The 23202-nt window shown below is 36.8% G+C and overlaps 1 protein-coding gene across 1 annotated transcript in view; it reads left to right on the plus strand.

The window, feature by feature from the left end:
- The first annotated feature begins 1800 nt into the window (after nt 1–1800).
- LOC122801308 (P2Y purinoceptor 12-like) overlaps nt 1801–23202 on the plus strand; it is a 40869-nt gene continuing 19467 nt past the window's right edge. The window contains exons 1-2 of the mRNA XM_044070852.1: nt 1801–2008; nt 21518–21859. Coding sequence (XP_043926787.1) covers nt 1801–2008; nt 21518–21859 — 550 coding nt within the window. The remainder of the gene's footprint in view (nt 2009–21517; nt 21860–23202) is intronic.

Below are 23202 nucleotides of genomic sequence, written 5' to 3' on the forward strand. Positions count from 1 at the left end.
GTTTCTCTCAGCATATACTAACTTTTGGCTCATATTTAGAGATTAACATTGTAATATATTTCTACTTTATCTGTGTATATATTTTTTTAGTTCATTTTTTGCATTCTTGTTTCATCAACGATTTAAGCTGGTCATGTATACAGTATTGTATTAACCAATTCTAGATTAATATTGATCAGCATCATAGATGTAATATTAGGTTCTTTTCTGTGTGTTGTATTAATATATGAGGTATTTCATTTTTATATATATATATATATATATATATATATATATATATATATATATATACACAGTTGGGAGCTATTGTTTGTCCTTGCTAATCAGGACTATGGTCATGGTTCATATTCAGTTATAATTTACCTTTATTATAGACCAAACAATTTTTGTTTGGTGTTACTTACTATACTAAGCTTTTGCATTAGGTCAATTATAATACAAAGATGTTTTTGTATTTTTGAGACTGTTTAGTAGTTTGTAGTCATATTTGTGGATTCTTTATGCTTCCATTTTCATATTTTTACATTTTCTGTGCAGTATAATGAGGTTAACTGGGTCTGTGATTACTTTGGGAGATTTGGTCCCTTGGCATGCAATACACTTCTCTGTGACTGGTTTTCTATTTCCTATTTTACATCTCAACAGACCATCGATTCTCTGGGCAATATACAGCTTATTGCTAATTTATATAACACGTCACATTTGACCTACTACTCAACCTACAACTTATTGCCATGGATCTTAATAAATTACTTCATGGTTTGTGCGTAGACAAAGATGACATCCAAATCTTTGGAATAGGATTGGATAATGGTTCCAAAGAAAATAGTATTAATGATCCAGTTGGCGGTTGTAGTTCCTTGTTTATTCAATTGGATAAACAAATTAGAACTTTACGCAGCAATATTTGGCATTTGAGGCTCTCTAAAGCCTATCAAAATCGTAACATAACACCGAGAGGCTTAAGAGTTAAAAATCAGCCTTTGGTTAGCAAAGCAGATGAGACTCTTTTACAGGAATGGAAATTGGCTCAGCAGAGGGCCTCCATGTCATTTGTGAATATATTAGCCTCATTTTATGAAAGGATGGTACAAGTCAATATTTGTGATGTGCAGGAAACTTGTAATCAGTTGAAAGAATATGAAAGTTTACCCAACTTTAAGGACAAATTGAGTAAATTATCCAGGGAATTGGTGGCTTTTGAGAATGGTCTTAAGGAGAAAAAATTACACAAATTCAATAGGGATGTGCAAGATTACGAAAAGGGTAAACCCTTTGAGACACAGAGAAGTGTGAGGTTTGCAGGGGGTAGCGGGACTCCCAATAATCCCACTTTTACACGTAAAAAAAGACCTAGGTCAATATTAAAGAAGGATTCCTCACAAGGGACTACTTCTGGTGAGGAATCCTCTGCTACAGATACGGAAGCCAACCATGCTAATGACTCCCCCATTTTAAAAAAGGGTCGACATTTTCAATTCCCTTTAGATGTGGAAGACACAGGGGGGGGCGTAAGCACAAGCATAGACACCCTAGAGGGTTTTCTTCAGAGTGTTGTGAAATAAATCCTAGATTTTCTAATATGCATAACATTTCCAGCTATGTACTTACCTCTCATCAAGAAACTTTGTTAAATAAAGGACTTGGCTATATTCCAGGATGTTTTGTGGACGAAAGTGATTTTGTTGCTGATACTTTGGCTTTTTGTCGTAAAATCAATTTAAAATTGTTTTTGAACAACAAGATAACACTCAAAGATCTACTGAATTTCGCTTTCGACCATCTAATTTTAATCCACCGATGGATAAACATGTGAATGTATTCCAACAAACCATCATGAAAGATTTTCACCATCTTTTGGGTTCAGGAAACATCTTGAGAGAGAACCTTAGCATGGATGAACAACAGGAACTATTTGATCTCAAATCCAATACCGATATTGTTATTCTTCCAGCAGATAAGGGTGGGGCTATAGTCATTATGGATTCCAGTTATTACTGGGCTGAAGGTAAAAGACAGTTGTCGAACAATCAGCATTATTTCCAAATGCCTGTAGACCCAACCCCAAATTTAAAAAAGCTATAGATGCCTTTCTGGATTCTGCAGTAGAGGAGGGGATCATTAGTGCCAAAACTAGAATTCAACTAACAGTACGTGACCCCCGTAAACAATATTTATATCTTCTACCCAAAATCCACAAATCTCTTTTGGAACCTCCAGGTCGACCTATAGTCTCGGGAATTGGTTCACTCACTGAACCCTTGTCCGCCTATCTAACTGAGTCTTTGAAGCCCTTATTGATATACATCAGGGCCAGAATTAAAGATACAACTGAATTTCTTCAAATAGTTTCGGAATCCCAAATGGAATCTCATTGGCTTATGTGTACTCTGGATGTGAAGTCTTTATATACCTGCATTCCCCATTGGGCCGGATTGATGGCATTGGAATTTTGGTTGAATAGAACTAACATTTATCCTCCTGGTTTTAACACTCTTTTAGTCTGTATGACTGAACATATACTTACCAGGAATGTTTTTTATTTCCAAGACCAATGCTACTGGCAAATTCAGGGTACAGCTATGGGGGCTTTTTTTGCCCCTATTTATGCAGATTTATTTATAGGGTATATAGAGGAACAGATTATCTATGATGGCATGCACAATTTATACTTGCCTGAGATTGATATTTGGCGGCGCTACTTGGATGACTGTTGGTTAGTCTGGAGAAGGGGTTCAGAATATCTTTCAGAATTTGTGGAGTATCTTAATTGTAATAAGCGGGGCGTTGAATTTACTGTTAACTATCATGCACAAGAAATGGATTTTCTAGATGTTCATTTGGAGCGAAAACCCGACCACACACTCAGAACAACTGTTTATAGGAAGTACTCACAATATAACAGTTTGCTACATGCCTCTAGTTTACATCCCAGACATACAATCAATAATATTCCCAAATCACAATTTCTCAGAATTAGAAGAATTTGCTCTTCTGAACAAGATTTAACCATATGTCAACAAGATTTGACTGATAGATTTCTAGAGAGAGGGTACCAGCATGATAATGTCCACAATGCCTCTACATGGGCATCTAATCAATCCAGCGAAAGCTTATTATCATATAAATCAAAACATTCTCGAGACAAACAGGATATTATCCAGCTAGTTACCACTTTTGGGTGGAACACTTCTCAATTCACAGACATCATCAATAAAAACTGGAATATACTCAAAAGTAATATAAGAATAGATGACTGGTTGGGGGATAGATGCAAATTATCATATAGAAAAGGCAAAACTCTTCGGTCACATTTTTCTTATTATAAAAAGGTTGTGGCTCAATCCAGCCTTTATCATCAGACCACTCTTTCTGGAGATAGATTGGTGGGGTGTTATCCATGTGGACATTGCTCATTTTGTAAATACATCTTCAAAACCAAGAATTTTACTAGCAAAAACACAGGTAAATTATTTGATATTAAGTGCTTTGCCAACTGTGGAAGTGAGTGGGTTATTTATTTAGTAACTTGTACATGTCAAGCATTTTATATTGGTCAGACCTCAAGACAATTCAGATGTCGTATGTCCGAACATTTGGGGGACATTCGGAATGGTAGAATGACCAATGCACTGTACAAACACTCACTTACTCATTCAACAGCTAAATTCACTTTCACAATTATTGATAGAGTTTTTGGAAATAAAGATTTTAGAACAAGATGGCATGATTTACTTAATAACAAAGAAAAGAAATGGATAGTGAAACTGGGGGTCTTTTTTCCCCAGGTCTTAATGACAAGTTATAATACTTTTCACAAGTTTTGATACAATGTCCAGTTATCATTTTATAATTTATGTATTTTTTATATATTTTTTTGAATATATTTTTTTGAATACATTTAATTTTTGTTGTTAACATTCTTATATATACAACACTTTTATACATATACACATATGTATTTCATTTGCAAAACTTTTTTCTGTTTTCAACAGGAAATTATGTCATTATTTGCCTTATTGGCTTTAATATTTAAATGCAGTCTGTCAACCACATTTCTCTATGCCACCAGAGCTGACTATATCAATGAATTTGAGTATTGGTGTGTCTGTGTCTTGTTCTAAGTTTGCTAACTAAATTTGCTTATCTTATGGACTAGCTTAAATGCCAGGCATAGTGCATGCATTTGTGTGTGTATGGGATGGGGGGTGCAAAATAACATTAAATTAATAATAGTATTTAAGAGCTTTTTCAAAAGGAGATTAAAATGGAATATGAGACCTAGTTTTATATAAGGAGATTTTACATATTTGAACATTTTTTCAGGATATATGATAAGGAGAGTATGAAGACGAGTTTAAAATAAGAATAATCTGCAAGGAGGAGCATTGTTTGTTTAATGATCTTTTTTCAGCCACATTGCATGAGCAGGAAACAGTCATTCTTTGGTAGTTTAATGCCAAAGTAGATAAAATGACTGTCATACTGATACTGGTCACTTAACATCGCTAAATATAGAAACTACTTGTGCTGATTCATATTGCAGTAAGTTCAAACTAATGTGGTTACATTTAGAGGAAAGAGCAAAATTAAAAAAATGCTTAGGTTAGTAAAATTAATTCAAAGTCACACTTATTGTAGGAGGAAGTTGATTAAAACAAGCATGCTTTCCAGTTTAATGGAGTAAACTTTTGTGTTAAATATGTCTTGCCAAAGAAAGTACTATTCTCTTCCATATCTCAAACATTTGATATTTTACACTATAAAGTATCATAAAAAACATACCCACACTTAGAATGCCAATGGAAAAAGCATTACCAGAAGTATTAGACATACTGTGGAGGATACCTGCTTGATCAGTGAAGGAAGACAGGAATCATACAGAAATGCATTTGAAGAACAGGTTTATGACTGTTTAAAACAAAAATAAATATGTGCTAAACAGTAATGATCAATCAACTACACCAATGCACAGAGGGGAACATAATTACACATATAGAGTTTAATATAATAGATTCAGACAGTAACTATATAAACTAGTCAGTAGACCTTTTGAGGACCTAGTGTTACTTCTGCTTCAGCTTGCCTCAATTTTAAGACGGGGGAATCAGTCACCTGATTGTTAAAATAGTATTTTTGGAAGAGAAAATTTATTTTCTATAAACACTTCCATATCGGTCTCAATACCAGTTCACTCATGAAGTTAATAAATGAAAAAGTAAAGCAAGTATGTAAACAAATAAAATACTGAAAGAGACTTAAAATTGTGATTTTCATTCTGTCTAATGCTTAAATCATTATCGTCATCAACCCTCTTTTTTTCCGTTTTTATACATGGGGTCACAGGCATCAACTCTCACCACCTCTCTCAATGCAGGGTCACTGTCCTCCCTTCTCTGACTGTCACAGGTATTCTCTCACTCAGTCTATCTATACCTTTGTTTGATGTCCTCATTTCCTCTTGCTTTCTTCTTGTGTCTTCCAAATCCTCTTCACCAAATCTTTTGCTTTCCTGCACATATGCACAAACCACTGCAATCTAGTCTCTTTAACCTTCTCTGTCATAGGAGCAACTTTAGCTTTTGCTATGATGCCATACGCTCATGCTTTTATTTCTCTGGAATGTTTAATTGTTATTACACTACACTGCTAACAGAAAGTTTCTTCATTTGTCATTGTCCCCTGAATCAGCCAACCAGATAACTTTCAGTTTTGTCTTTTTAAAGCAAGAAAAAAATTTATTTCAAGCAATACAGTACACATTACATGAAGTAAATGGACACTTCTTGGTGGCATGAAACTCCTCCCAGTGGCTCTCTAGAAGATGAAATGATACTAATAAGCATGCACATGTGGCTTCAAGTTCTGACTATTTAATTACCTAATTTATTTATATTTGTAACTCAGGTCAATAAAGTGGTACAAAAAAAATGTAGCCCTGATCTGACCAACAGGATAATCGCAGACATACTGACATACTACTGAATTTATATTTAAAGGCAGACAAAAATGAAATCTGTATAATGTTACTGTGATGGCCTTGTACTGGCCCAGTAATCAAGGAGCCTCAGTCCGCACCACTGGCAACAGTGAGGGATGTACACAATGGGAGGATGACAAGTACACAAACAGTAAAGTGAAATTTCCTTGAAGAGCACACAGAGACCACAATCAGTCTGGAGCTGGTTTCTCCCTCTTTCTCCAAATCCCCAATAAGACTCTCCACTGGCACAGCTATAGGGTTTAGATCTCAGATGAGGGGTCAAGCCAAGACCTCCAGCACCTTCTCTGTCCAACCAGTACTTCATGTCCCTGTCCAAGTAGCTGACACCCGCACACACAGTTCGAGATTTGATTTATATACAAATACACACACATACCTGTGGAAGGCTGCCACAGGTTTACTAGCTATGTTCCCTTTTGCCTAGACTATAAGGTAGTTATCACTGCCACCAACCCCTACTTATCAGCTACTATAAGGCTCTTACAAAAGGTGTCCAATCCTACTCTGTAATGTTACTAATAATCCAAATGGTAGTGTTGAACAAGACTTGCAAGGCTATTTAGGAGTGGACAGTACAGTGTCACCAAATACATATGGAAGTACTCTTAAGAGCTTAAATATGTCTCACAAATATCAGCCACAAAGATAGGTTTAAATATATTAAATAATAAATAATAAAAGAACAAAACAATATTCGATAAACAAACAAAGTTACTTCATAGTTCAGAATCACAGGAATATTTTAAAACAACATTGCAGGGCAGTCTCAAATAAATACAGAAAACATCTAAACTAATCTTTACTATATTCCTATCTATATCTAAAAGAAATTACTGTACCATGGTTACTTACTATTAGCAAGGCAAGTGTTGATGAGTGGATGTTTCCACGTCAAAGACAAAATACAAAATGCATAGTGTCACTCTGAGAAAGTTCTTAAATTAATATCACATTTTTCTGCTGGGTTAGCTTGGGTGACATCAATCTTTGTTACCTGACTTCAGTCCCCAGGCTAAGCAGAAACTTAACAGAACTTTAACATCTATGTGTGAGAAATATATATCTCTCAGATGTTTGCTCAGAACTGTGTAGCTGCTAGGAAGTCATAAAGCAATAAAACACTTTACATTTTAAACCTAGTAACTACTTTTCTTTCCAGACAATAGAAAAACTTCTAGCTGTAGACATCCTTTCTACTTGCTGCATTGAAGCTAACTTTTATAGCACATCATAAAACACTTAATTTCAAATTATTTTCTTGAAGTTTTATAAGTTAATCTTCTATGTTCCAGCACAGAATGCTTTGGTTACATTCTTGAAGCTCATTACATAACATACAGTTCTGTATAAATCATATCAATATTCACAAATGACATAGAAATATTTACAAAATTCCAGATAGCTGGGCTGGCAGTGTCACAGTTACATCCAGTCTTATAAATTAAAAGGCCAGCAGAAGGTTTATAATAATTTTAGAGGCTTTTAAGAGTTTATATAGATTTCTTATAAAAAAAAGCAATTTATGTACAGAAATATTATGTCATTGGACATCTGTGGGTTTAGAATAACTGAAATGACCAAGAAGTAAGTTTTAGAACAGTTTGCCAGTTGGAAAAGAGTACATTATATAATTAGCTGAATAATATAATGTAAAATAAAACAATAAACTGGTGGATGAGGCTGAAACCAAGATGAACTGCAACAGCTTAGCGTAAAAAAACTTTTTATTAATGCTTTCATCCACAGACTTCCTCAGAAACATAACAACCATAAAAACACAATTAGTTTATATAATAAAACCATTAACACATAAAACAAACAAGTAAACAATGAAATCATCAATTTTCTATTAAACATTTAATATTAATGGAATTGTTTAAAACTAGAGAACTGTCTGCACCCAGTCTCAGTTGCCATAGAGTTTCCCTTCTTTCTACTTTGTTCTTATTGTTGCCATCATCTTGAAACTTGTTCTAAAATAGAAAACAAAAACTTTTTGAATGTCTCACAAAAACTTGTGTGTCTGAAATGTGCATTGTTGATATCCTTAGTTTTGATAGTACTAGGATAAGAGAGCATTATTATGCTAAGACATCTAGTGGTCATCCCTATATAGTATGCAGGACACCCAGAACACAAAGCTATATATACTACATTACTAGTGTTGCAACAATATCTACCAGGTATTCTAATAATATTCAACACATTATCCAAACAGAATTAAGGCCCCTCGTGTATGTACCTACAACTATTACAATTAAAACACTTGTAAGTGCCATTAGGTTTATTAGATTTAACACCAACACTAATCGCTTGACCCCTCTCTAGCATACTTTTTATATTTAAACCTTTTTTGTGTACAAACTGAGGATTGGAACCTAATGTCAACTTCAGTTCATTGTTCCCACCTATAATTTTCCAATTATTATGCACAGTGGAAATTATCCCACTGCTGTCTACTGTCATTTCGACTGCTAACCTTGGGACAACTGAACTGTTGGTCTGTAGAGAAAAATTCTTATTGTTGTCAGAATTGTGATTTGTATTATTATTACTGTTGTTACTTATCAAACCTCGAGATAAAATAGATGGAAAATCTTTCTCTCTTCTACTTTTTCTTTCTAAACTAATCTTATTTAACACTTCTAAAGGATACCCCCTTTCTACAAACAAAGAAGTAATGAATATCATTTCTTCATGAAAATCCACTTCCTCACTGACCATTCAAGAGGCCCTAATCATCTGTCCCATAGGGATGTTATGCTTCATACATAAAGGGTGATTACTATTGTAATGTACAGAATTGTTTACATAGGTGTTCTTTCTGTGTATTTTGCTGACAAACTGTTTTTTATACAAATGCCAGCTGAGTTCAACATCTAAAAAACACACTTTCTGCCCAACATCCCCCGCCACAAACTTTAAAAAAGAACTACTAGAGTTCATCTGTTCAAGAAAGGAACAGAAACAACTTACTGGTCCCCGAATGAGAAAAAACAAATCATCCATAAACCTAGGATAGTATAATATATTGGGAAAGAAGCTTAGATTAACTAAACATTCCATCTCTCACCATCCCATAATGAGGCCTGCAAAGGCAGGTGCTACTGTAGCCCCCATCGCCACACCTTTTAACTGCTTGTAATACTTATTGTTAAACAGAAAAAAAATGTTTTCTAACAATATTTCCAAGTATTATACATTTTAATAATATAATGTGTTGAAAGTTTGCATCCTTGTTAAATAAGGATAGCATATATATGTTTGGGTGGAAGCTTGGATCTGTTGGTTAACCTGGATCATGAAATCAAGTGCATTTATTTACTTATAATAAACAGCTGTGGTATTCTAAATTCTGCACAGCTAACCATGTTTCTGTTAATAGGAGACATAGTATTCCATCCAGAAGAGCGGTTTTGAAAATAATTTTTTCAACCTATGGAAAGTCTAGAGGGCAGTCTGACTTTCTACCACTCTGACAATCTAGGGAGTAAGATGAGGTTTTAGCTCACAGTTAGCTGGTAGTGTGCAGTTAGTTCATATTAATAATTTAATAGAGGGAGCCAGGTATCCTCAGATAAAATCAGGTAATGATGTTTCCTATAACTGGCAAGATAAGCAAATCAAAATATCAATTTTAACTTTAGGAATAAGAAATTAATACATACAGTCTTCCTTGCTTTATTTGATAAAAGATGAGATACTTTATAAGAAATTACTTTATATGGTGATCAAAAAATAAATGCTGGATGAGACATATATAAGGATTTTTTTTTTTTTTTTTTTTTTTTGCAATTAATGGGAGAAAATTGCCTTGTGGGTCATTAAATGATATACTATGGTTAGTGGACTGTTGTTATGATATTCCAAAAGAAATTACAATCAACATTGCATTAGCTTTTTTTTTTTTTTTTTTTTGCGAAGTTTACTTCTGAATGTATTTATACATTTGTTGTCCAGTTATGAGCACTGGTCTAATTACTCCTTTCAGCTAAAGCCTAAAGTAACAGGCAAACCTTAAAACTTAGAGCTGTTTAATGAATTAGCACAAAATAAACTACTAAATCAGTGGGACAGTTGCCTTATACAGATGCATAGATAATATTTGCAAATAAAAAACTTGCAGGTAGACAGCAAAATGCACATGGATCAATTGGCATTTCAAGGAGTAATCATTAGGTTTCCAAGAATGCTTGGTCATGAACAGTACTGCTGCCAGTCAAGGTTTGCTGAAAATGTTGCTTTGTTTTATAATGCACTTTCAGAGAAAATCAGAAAGATGGTGGTTTGAGATTATGTCATATTAACAAAGAATGAGTTTCAGATGGCTCATAAAACTTTAGGCTTGCAGTTTAAGGTGAAGGATGGTCTTTGCAAGTTGACAGCAATGCTGTCAGTATTAAATAATGGGATGCCAATTATTAATAGTGCAGAGATGAGAGAGGGGAGGGCAGAAGCTTAGAAATGGTAACTCATACAAAATGGTGGCAAATGGGGGGGGGGGCTGAGACTGACATGAAGTGCATTGGGGGGACAGGAGTAAGTTGCATTATGTATTCTGATATATGCAAGATTAATTACCTGTAAATTTTAAGTGCTTGTGTATTAGCCTAATTTTTGAGTTATCAATGGGATAAGATACAGACAGCATTCTAGTTTAGGAATGAAATTTAGGTTTAAGTAATGCAGCGTCTTGTGTAAAGGGACAGCGATTGTGTAATACTGTAAGAGAGGTTTGGTTACAGTGGTTACAAATTCACTGTGTGAACTAAACTTGAATGTAAGGTTGTGGTTCTAAAGTATAATGAGACACTATAGGTGTTTACGTGTTGTATAACATTATTTAGGGGGGTTGGTGACAGATAATAGAGGGAAATTAGTTAGTCTACAGATAACACATTTGCTATTTTTAATGAGTTACCTGTAAGATAATGATCAGAGAACCAGTGTAAAACATTGTTATGTCATTCTGGTCATCCTGTAGTGACTTATGAAGTATGATCATGTCATCAGAAGACTTGAGTAGGAGGTGATTGTGACTCTCAGAGGATCATAGTTACAGTTTGAAGATTCTAAGGCAGTGAAATGACATACAGAAGATAAACTGTCAAAGGACAGCAATTTAGGTCAATCATGATGTGAAGTAGATTATAGAAGACAATGAGTAGTCGAGACAGTTTGTTAGCCAAGTTAAACAGTCTTAATCATATCTGAACACAAGAAATTATTTTAAAAGAATGCCATGATGTAGACAATCAAATGTCTTTTTCAGAGGCACAGAGAAAGGACCAGTTACATGTTCTTTGTCAAAAGTTGTAGAGTAAGCCCGGGTGACCTGCAGAATAACTGCTAAAGTTTTTTAAATTTGATCAAAAACATGCTGTTTAATTTCTGTATACAGGATATGATCAGAACTGGCGCTGACTCATCTAGAACTTGGCACCAGTTCCTGCCCCCTCTATTCTTCAGTTGAATTGCCAAATCTGGACCTGGATAATGAATTCAGTGCAATACCCCACTTGGGTATAGTTTACAAACTCAGCGAATTGAGCATAACACCCTACACAACTCGTTGGATTGCCAGCTGGCTCACAGACAGGACCCAGGAAGTCATGACTGGTGAGGCCACTTCCACTAAGAGACTGGTCAGGTTAACACAGGACTAAGTTTTGGGTCTATTCCTATTTGGCATCTACTACTCAGAAGTAATGTCTAATGTCTAGGGATATTGGCTGACCAGGTTTGCAGATGACTTCAAGTTGGGAACTGTCATAGATTTCCCCCATGACACAGACATCTTACAGGAGGGCCTAACACACACACATGACTGGTGCCAAAGTCAAGGATTAAAACTCAGTTCTAGGAAATGCATTATAGTGCTAATTACTCCATCCATAAGACACACCTAAGAGTTGACTCAGTAGTCGGGGATATGATAACATATGTAGACAGTAACCTGGCTGTTGACCAACATGTGGCCAAGTTAGAAAGAAAATCATTCTTTGTCACCAAAGTTATAAGTAAGATATGTCATCCAGGTTTAAGGAAGTTATATCACTTCTTATTTGGCCCTTATCAGTCTCCATCATTGAGTATAATGCCACCATCAGCATATACCTGCCCAGACATACATAACCAGTTGGAATGCCCACAAGAGACTCCAAGTTACAAACAAGTTATGTATCACTTTCAAGCCCTGCCTCTGTACTTGGACTCCTACATGTTACTGAGATGTGATTTATGCCTGGCATAGAAGGCATCCTCGTATTCAGCTCTGACCGACCTTTCACACATCTGCAAAATGAACAACATCAGAACCACTAGATTCAAGGATGTAAATTTTGTTTATAATATAAATAAGACATGTTGGTGAGACAGATATGTGTCTCAGAGGATACCCATGCTCTGAAACAGGTTCTACATTGATGCGAAACAGAATCCATCCCTAGCCTTATTTAAGGGTAACTTTGACCAATGGATAGGAAATCAGAAATTCACCCTGGGTCTAATCCCCATGTCTCTGACAGAAGGAGGCAAACAGTAACTATGCCCAAACTAACACCCTCCCCCCATATAACCTTTAGAAAATTCATAACTAACATACCCACTCCTAATAAACACCTGCAATACATCGGGACATGACTGGATAGGGTCCATAGGTTCATAGGTAGGTACTAGGCTATCGGCTGAAAGGCCTAAATAAGCCTAGCCAGCAAGGTACCATAGCTTACTCCACCCAAGAAAGTTATTTTCCTGTGCCACTGTTCAGCAGAGACACAGAAATGATTCCCGGGGTGTATTTCCTATTTCCCATCCACTCATCAAGATTTTTCTTGAAGAGTGCTAATGAAGAACTTTGCTTGACATAGATGGGTAGCCTGTTCTAGAGTATGGGAAGTCTCTGGGACAGGAATCTATCCCTCCAGCATGTCCTGTTTATTGTGGTGACAAGGTTTAGGTCCCTAGAGCGCGTAGCTTGGAGGGAGTGGGATTTCTTTAGGTGTAGCATGTCCAACAGCTCTGGGTTTGACATAGCTTTATATGTCAGGCAGAGATCACCTCGGAGTAGGCGATATGCTATGGAGTAAAGCTGGAGTTTTTTGAGGCGATCAGTGTAGGACATTTGTTTGAGGCCAGTAATCCTCTTTGTGAGGTACTTCTGTGGCCTTTCCAGCTGCTGCAGATGTCTTGTGAGGTACATTCCAAAAGGGGTATTGTACTCTATAATGGGTCTAATGAGTGATGAGTAGAGGGGAACAATGACCTCCTTTTTCCTGGATGAGAACCCTTTTATGATGAGGTGTGCCACGTAGAAGGACTTCCTGACTACTGTGGTGATGTGACTATCAAACGAGAGACTACTGTCCACCTGGGTCCCAAGGTGTCTTATCAGGCATTCGGTGTTAAGTAGATTGCTGCCTATGTGGTAGTTCATAGGTACAGAGTTTTTACCAAAGGGGATGACACTGCACTTTTTGGCACTGAGCTTGAGGCCATGGCTCTGACACCAGGCATCTGTCTCAGTGAGGCACTTCTGTAGGATGTCCACATCATTTGTGGCCTTGACTATGGCCCCTAGTTTGCAGTCATCTGTGAACTTCGTCAGCCAGAGGCCTTCTGTGCTAGCCTGTACTTCAGAGAAGTAGATACCAAACAGGAGAGGTCCCAGGACGGAACCCTGTGGCACTCCACTTGTCACTGCCTTGAGGTCAGATTTGGAGTCTGTAACTTTTACAGTGTGGGTTCTGTCAGTGAGCCAGTTGGGAACCCATCTTGTGACGTAGGGATTTATACCTAGTTTAATGAGTTTAGCTATAATTCCAGAATGGGGGATGGTGTCAAAAGCCTTGGCGAGGTCAAGATAGCCTGTGTGAACCACCTTACCCTCATCCATGGCTTTGGTGACTGCCTCAAAGAAGTCGATCAGGTGTAGGAGGCATGATCTGCCTTTCACAAACCTGAACTGGGTGGGATCCAGAGTATGGAGGTTACCAATGTCTTTGTTTATGAGTTCCATGATGATACGTTCCATGGCCTTGCAGACCAGGCTCATCAGGCTAATAGGTCGATAGTTCCTGGGATCAGTGGTGGCATCCCCCTTTGTGGATTTGGGGTTGCATTGGTTGTAAGGCCATGGTGGTCATTAGCCTTCTGTCAACCTACGATCCTATGAATAAAGATCCACTTCTCTAGATTGACAGATTAATTCACAACCTCTGCCCTCAACTCTGCTGTTGAAGGGGAAAAAAAGGGTCCCCTCACATAAATCCATTGTCTCAGACCTTCAACTGAAGAACACAAAAAAGGACTTCTTTTACTTTTAAATTACACCATTCATGCAACACTGAAGCACTGAAGTGCATTTTTGTATGTGCATTTAGAATTACCAGTAACCACAAAAATGTTCAAGCTGCAGTTTGGTTAAAAAGTACCAAATAATCAAAAAGGAATGCATTCCACTATGCAACACTCAAGCTGAAATTCTATGTGACAGTTTATTAAACACTTTCATTCACTTTATTATTTTATTTATTATTTAACATTTGTTTACAAGTAAAGTCTGACTTGCAGTGGAGGCCCAAGGAGAAATGCTCCTGACACATGTCTTTATAACATGAGAGCAAACCAGACCACCCAGAGGAAACTCACACGAATGTAGGGAGGATATACAGACTCTGCACAGGAGAGACCCCAGCTGAAAATTGAACAAGGAAACCTCTTGCTGTGAGGCGACAATGCAAACCGCTGCACCACTGCACCATCCAGCTTTGTCAGAATGATAAATAAAATATACAAATACTGGTATAAATATCATACAAAATCATGTGACTCTCACAAATGATGAATTATGACCTAAACCAAAATCCCTTAAAGAAACACAGATAATAATATATGATTTAAAAATTGTAGCAATCTATTAAAAATGAGTGAATAATATATAGCAACCAATATTTTATATGATGGTGCTTTTGTAATTTAGCAAATTTTTGTTTTAAAACCCATTGGCTATTAATAGATTAATTTAACTCTGGGGATGAAGTGGCATTTGTTCTCAGTTGTCACAATAATTCCTTGTATTATAAGGGTGCCTTGCAGACACTTCATTCTGGGTTAATGATTACTTTGTCCAATACTAAAAATAGAAATTTAGTGAAATGAAGGCAATCTTGTTCATGTTTGTAAAGGCTGCTTCCTTTATCCTGTTTGCATATAAAAATTCATGTTTGTAAATATCAGTGGCGGCTGGTGACTTCAAATCAAAGGGGGGCTGCAGGAGATAGCCGAATGGGTGGGGTCAATGGGAAGGGGTGTGGACAACTAGAAAGGGGGAGGAGCTATGCTCAAAACCACAAAAACTAAACTTTAATTAAATATGCTGCCCTGGGTGCCAAACCCTCATGAGAGTCCAATCAAGACAAATGAAGTGTAAAAGAATAAAAACATTTCAATGCATTGGCTGCTTGCCAGCTTAGTTAATATCAAGAGGGAAACAAAAAGGTTGTGAGGCATGAAAAAATAAATTACTTTTTAAATACATTACTGGAATGCCAGTCAAAATCAAGTATAACAAAAACATGCAGCACTCAACTCAAACCACTTCTCCTTGCACTGCATTATAATTTATATTCAGCTTTATTGAAGTACCAAGTAACATGCTGAAAGTAGCAATCTCTGTGATGCCCCCACTTGTAAAAATGTTTCTTATCCAAAAAGACCTGCTGCCTGGCAGCTATCTACTTGTTTCATGGGGAAAACATGATCAAAGTAAACAATGAAAAGCAAACAAGGTCAAGATACATTGCTTAAAGGATTACTGTACAGGTTATGGACCACACATGAATGGCATTCTGTTTATTTACGGGTAAAGCCCTCAGAGATCACTGGAAGTCTCCAACAAGTGTAATGAGCTTCTTAAAATAATGTAATCCTGTCCTTTATTACAAATACTGTCATATGCATTTCAATATCCAACACTTATACATTATCTAGTTAAGTATTCTCTGCATGGCAACAACAGAAAGGCTTCGATGTTGGAAATTCTTTAACAGTATGCTTATTAAAGCTTACTTGCATGTTATGATCTCAGACAAGCGTACCTGATAGTCATTAAAGCATTGCTACTTAAAACACAGAGCAACAGGCACTTTGAGTAATAAGCATAAATCAACAGTACAAAAATATGACAGAAACCAGACCAGTCTGCAAAATCAAGAACAGATGAAAAGCCACTGTAGTACTTGTGTCTACCTTGGATGGGGGGATACCCTGCACATTTACACTGCATGGGGGGATAACCTGCACATTTACACTGCACAACTGCTCCTTGCCTTGCTTGGACACATCCAGAGTCACTACATGGGGGAGGGGAGTGGGGTGCAACAAGTATGTCACAATTTGAAATGTCTCTGGCTGACTGATGTCCCTGACACATTTGTCATACCTCACCCTCAGAGCAAAGCCATACATAGAAGTGGGACAAAGGCCCAAAAATAAGGACAATTTTTAAATATTGCTCTTATAAACTTAGAAAGATAATAGAATAGTAGGTCTTGCATTAGTATGAATTTTCTGAAGGATATAAAATCTGAAACTCAAATGTCTGTCATTTTCTAACTTCAGTCTTTAATGATTTACCACTAATTTGCCAAAAAAACAATTTTATGAAAAATGGACCAAAAATGTGATGCAAAAATATAAAATAGCCACACAATACAGCTGGGAACCTGTCAAAGAAGGGACATTTTTTAATAATAGTACTGCCAACTTCGAGCAGCTGACAAAATAAAAGAATCTACATGCATTTCTGAAATAAAAGTAATCTATAACTCTGATTATTACAGTTATTTCTAAATTTTAAACCCTCCATGTTTTCTTCCAAAATTGCTATTTTGCGGAGGGATTATTAGGGGTAGAACAACATTTTGAGCCAAATTCGGGGACAGTTGAGAGGTTTGGCTATGCCTAATTCTATAAAGCAATTTATTTGCATGTACCTCTCAACCTGTTAATGCAATAAATCTGGACAAGGCCAAATATATTGGGGGAACATAAACAGTATTAAAATTACTCGTATATAAACTGAGACAGTTGATAGAACAGGTCTTACTTCAGCATGCATTTTTCTGAAGGTTATGAAGTCTGAAACTCAGTGTCTGTCATTATTTAGTGACTTAATTCCTAAATGATTTTCCAGAAAACCACAAATATTATGAGGGACAAAGCAAAAATAAGAAGCAAAAATCTATTCATTCTGTGAAAATCTGGACAGTTGGGAGATATAGTTCAGCTGTGGCTGTCTTTGAGTTTGCCGCCCTTCCCCCTCACAAAATCATGGTCGAATGGAGCCCTCCCCCCTGCAGCCATTCCAATGATCCATTACTTGGCTATTTCACTCCATTTACCATAAATACTAATGTGCATACTGCTTTACTTCTATGATGATCTGGATTTCGTTTGAAAGTTTTATTTTGCATTTTACAGCACAAACACTAAGACATCTGCTAAACAAAGCAACGCAGTCTCACAACGAAAACAGGCTTAGCATTAAAAACTTCTCTGCCCTTGAAATGCACATTCAATGAAACAGCATTGAAACCCACATTCAAAGGAAATACATTTTGCCAGCGGCAGATAAAGATTAACTTTGGGCTGTTTGCAAATCATAGGCCCCTTGCACATGAAACATACATGTGCTCTTTGATACACCTTCCTGATTCTACTAAATTATATTCCTTGTACAATACAGTACAGTTGTTAGACGGCATTTAAATTTATTGTTTTGAACATTTTCCCAGTAAACAATGAAACAAAATGCATGCACCAATGACAAAACTACCCAATTCAGAACATTTTAATCATAAAAGTCTACTCAACCTTCTACAGTCCACCAGTATCAGTAAATATGCACAATTTCTGAAGTAGTAAAAGTCATCTAAATAATTCCACATTGAAGAAATCTGTAACAATGAAGAGGTTGCTGCTAGCAACCAACTATATATGTCACTGTTTATTCATCTACAAATAAAGTGCCTGTTCCCCTTAAGGAATAAATTGCCTATGTTGCATGCATTAAAAAAAAATAAGCTAGTAATATCGCAATAGGGACTGTATGGCAAACCGATAACAGGTTCATAGTTACTACTCTAGGTATCTTTGCCAAAAAGGACTGCAGTATCCACTCACTTTACAACACAGTACAGTATCAGCAATGCATCTATCTACTGTGGGAGTAGAACCCACAGCCTTCTGCATCAAAAGCAAGTACACTACCTGTTGTGCTATTAATGCAAGGAGACTCAGAATGAGCAGCACTAAAGTTTTGTTCCCCTGCAGCTCTCAGCTCCTTGTAAAATCTACTCGACACGCAGTTGTATCTCTGAACTTTGCAAAACAAGAAATCTGGAAAAAGCCAAAATTTATTGGGGGGGGGAGACAATCAGGGACACATTTTAAACATTGCTTGTATAATGTTGGAAAGTTGCTAGAATAAAATGCTGTGTTACCACCATACATTTCACTGCCACGTCTTTAACCCAGGGGACCCTGTGCAAAACAGTCAGAGAAACATACCACTATGCCAAATCAGCTGTTTTGTAAAAGAGAGGAAGACAAACTTAAATGGCTACCATTTAGTGAATTCAGCTATCAGCACAGCTGTCAACCTCTTGGCACAAAACACCTGAACAAAGCCAATAATGGGGGGAATACAGCCCCCACACATATTCAGTAAATTCAGTTCTCACTATAGCTCTCAACCTCTTAGCAAAAAACATGTGGACAAAGCCAGTAATGGGGGGGATTCAGCCCCCAAACATTCAATGAATACAGTTCTCACCATAGATAACTCTCAAGCACAAATACCTGGACAAAGCCAATAATGGGGGAATACAGTCCCCAAAATAGGGACAAATTTCAAATATCAATGTTATAAACTTAGACAACTGCTAGAACAATTTTGTGTTACCATGTACTTTCTGAAGAATATGAAGTCTGAAATTCACATGCCTGTTATTTTTTAAACATTTAACCAGTAAACTAATCTGACTTGGAACAAAAGAATTTTCAGCAGAGCAGAGAGAAATGCCAATCTCATCTTTGCAAGATGAGAACATGCAGACACCACACAGAAGGCACCCCAGCCAAGAATCAAACCAGAGAGCCTGTAGCTGTTAGACAACAGTGCTACCAGTGCACCACTACACTATAGACTTTGCAAGGAAAAATGTAGATACAGAAACCACAGATTTTATGAGGAACAGAACAAATATAAGGCAAAAATCTACAAGTCTTTTTTAGAAATGGTGGTGGATAGGGAATTCAGGTCCTTGCCACCTCCATCCAAGGTACAGGGTTCAAGCCTGAGTATCTCTATCCACCACCATTTGCTCTCTCTAGCCACCAGTAACTGGGGCATTACACACACACACACCAAAACCTGCTACACCTACCTCCTGAATGAGCCTGTGCAATGAAAGTCCCAGGAGAGCAGCTCACCTCTCTCAGTCCTGATTGGATCTGCCTGCAGCCGAAGCAGTTCAGACCTCCTCTTCTGTGTGGCCGTCCCTGCACTGATTCCTGGGTGCATTTGCAGCAATGATTGCTGGGTACCTGTCTATCTCTAGCCGGACTGCTGATAAAGGCAGTCTGGATTCGTGCTTTTTTTTTCTGTTTGTTTTTTTAGTTTTAAAGATTTTTCTTTTTTTTTTCTAAGTGGGAGGGCAGTCCGATACCAAGAGCTGCCCCTGGTAAATATGCTCCTAGGGTTCTTCTCAGTTTTGATAGTGTGACATGCCCTCTAATAGACACAGGTGGTAGGATAAACCAATCCCTACTTACATAGTTATTTCATCGGGGGGGGGGGTATTGCTCAGAAATCCACCTTCATTTTTCACATTAATAAAGCAACATTGGTGCACATAATACACTTCTTTGTCAAGAAACCAGAAGGAGTTTCTTTACTTCCTTCATTACAAGTTCATAAATATTTTACTGTTCCATGACATTTTATTTATTAATTCGGGATAATTTTTCACAAAACTGTTAATGTTGCCAAAATGAGGAAGCAATCTCCACTTAGTCACAATTATGTGTTTTACTGCCTATGGATGTGAAAATTAATGCACCAAAGTCCTCCTCTATAGGTTTAAATCCTTATTTCCTGTCCTCAATAATCTCACTTGCAACTGAACATAACAAAGCCTTTTCTTTCACTAAACATGTCTTTTGTGATCTCAAGCTATGTTAAAAGGTATCATCATTGCACCCCAATCTTGAAAGATGTATCATTTGGTGTCTCACGGCGCTAAACTTTTGTTTGAATGGATGACAGCTATCATAGTATAGATATGAATTTGAAAATGTCTCATTCATATATATATATATATATATATATATATATATATATATATATAGATCTCCTTCAGAAGCTCAAAGTTTCAGAACTTCGAACTTCAAATCACTGAGACCAAAAGATCAAAGTTTTGAAACTTCAAACGTGTTGAAAGGATATCTCTGTACAGTGTGGAATGGGATATTTACCATTTTCCTCACTGTACTGCGATCTTGGAGTTGGTATATGTTTTTAGCAGGGTGTGTACTGCAAAAACGTAAACAAAAAAAAAACATTTTTTGTTTCTATTATTTTTTTATTACATTTTTGAAGTTTCAAAACTTCGATCTTATGGTCTCAGCCATTTGAAGTTCGAAGTTGTGAAACTTTGAGCTTCTGAAGTAAATCCCTATATGTATATGTGCAAACAACCAAACCAAAAACCACCTCCAGAGGAAGCCTTAATAGGCAAAAATAGTAAAATGAAAAAAAGGCTTCCACCACAATGAAAAGTTCACTGAGAAATTCTGTTAAAATGTAGGCTTTAATAAAACGAAGAAATAAAAAGCACAAATTGTGCTATTCAGGTTGCAGGTCAAACAGGATAAGCGCTTTCAGTTAAAAAACCTTCTTCAGATCCTAGTGTGTAGACCTGACTTACTGCTGTTAAGTAAAGATCCTTAATTGCTCAATCACATACAGCAATCAGATGCACGCCTTCCTTAAGCCTCCATTTCATTTCTTAATTAGGCTTCTCTTTCACTGAGCCCATTTCAATCTTTGTGGAAACTGAACTCAAGAAGTTGTTGCCTTTCGCACATACTGTCTTGAGGGACAGTGGTCAGCTGCTGGAGAGACTATATGAAAGAATGGAGCAAGAAAGCTCCATAGACAACCTCATTTTGGTGACATTTGCACAATTTGTGCTTTTTATTTCTTCATTTTATTAAAGCCTACATTTTAACAGAATTTCTCAGTGAACTTTTTGTTGTGGTGGAAGACTTTTTTTCATTTTACTATTTTTGCCTATTAAGGCTTCCTCTGGAGGTGGTTTTTGGTTTGATTGTTTGTGCTTGTTTTTTTACCTTAACACCTCACACAGTCGTTATTTGTTACTGCTTTGGTGTCAACACTGTATTTTGTGATGGAAAATGGTCGGAAAACTAATACTATATTTAATGCAGGTATGCACAATCCTTTATTTGATATCAATATAAAGACTGGTGTGAATCAGGAACTGATTACAGACTGTAATGAAGAATTTGATAACATCTTTAGAGAAGTTGGGAATGCAGCCTATAAGCTCAAGAGGCTGCAATGGCAGCGATTTCACATGGAAGCTTGTCTACATCATAATGTGATACCGAGGGGATTGAGAATTAGGTGTATGCCCAGCTATGGGAGCACCTACCCAAATCTCCTGGCCAAATGGCAGGAGATTAACATAGAGACAAGCTTCCGATACATGCAGCTGCTAATAGACTACTTTAAGCCACATGAAGATGAGGTTTCTGCTCTTATTGAATGTAAGCAAAAGCAAATGGAAATTATGAGATTACCTGATAGCTGCTTGTTTAAGCTAGAAACCCTGCAAGATAAATTGAAACCTATGAGAACAAATTGAAAAATATAAAAATTAACAAACTGAAGAGAGATTATTTTGACTTTACTAATGGTCACCTGTTTCAATGGCTGAGGGATAAGAGAGCACCAGATAGAAAAGAACGCTCTGACAACATGGGAAATGTACCTGTGACATGCAGGACTGTTTCTAGTGTGAATGTACATGCTGAAGTACATAGTAATATGCACACTAATGGGCAACATCCTGAATTAGCCTCTCGCAATACTCCTAACAATAGGACTAATGGTAGTATAGTTAACAATGACTCTGGTATGCTCGAGGTCATTACATCGCTAACGGAAAATGATAATGCAGCGAATGTAGACACTGCGTCAGCAGGAAGCATTCAGCCTTCAAGTGAAATAGTTCCGAGCATGATACCAAAGAAGGGATCTGTCCATGCACCTTTGTTACAGCAACTCCCTTTTTTATTAACACAGAAAAATGTTGGGAGATCCAGGTCAGAAAGCAGAGAGAGGAAAAATAGAAAGGTAACTTAGGAACCTCAATGAGCTTAGATCGATTTCATTGGTAATTAATATATCTGATTATGAGCTGACAGCTACCCAAAAGAGTGTTCTGCAAAGAGGCTTGAGCTTTATACCCTCAATATGTTCTGACCTGAGTGCGTTAGTGACAGACTTAAGGTACTTTGGTAGGAACATTACGTTGAAGTGTCTTTTTGACAATGAAAATACTGGTACAAACTAAACATCATCTGTGTTGAAAAAAACCAAGTTCCTTTGTCCCCAGCAATCATCCCACTGTGGAGATGTTCTTACGGTTATGTGAGAATGAGGTGTTTGAACGGAGGTCAAAAGGAAAAAGTAAACACTATTACAATTTAACACAGGATGAGTCTCAGGCATTAAAAGAATTGCAAACAATGAAAGAAGTTATTTTCAGGCCAGCTGGCAAAGGAGGAGCTTTAATAGTGATGAATTCAACACTGTATGCCCAGAAAATGCAGGATATGTTAAGCCATAGTGATACATACCACAAAATCAAGAAGTATCAAGTAGACAGATTGATTTCCTCAGTAAAGAATGTCCTATATGACAAATTAATGACTAGAGCAATTGATAAAAATCTATATGACTTTCTTGAAATGGTATATCCAACTATACCTGTTATCTAAGATTCATAAGAACAGTGTTGACCCCCCTCTGAGACCGATAGTTTCGGGGAGAGGATGGGTCACTGAGCCCATTTCAATCTATGTGGAAACTGAACTCAAGATGTTGT

The sequence above is a fragment of the Protopterus annectens genome, chromosome 4.part1 (assembly GCF_019279795.1).
Source record: "Protopterus annectens isolate FY-2018-M chromosome 4.part1, PAN1.0, whole genome shotgun sequence".
Classification (NCBI taxonomy): domain Eukaryota; kingdom Metazoa; phylum Chordata; order Ceratodontiformes; family Protopteridae; genus Protopterus; species Protopterus annectens.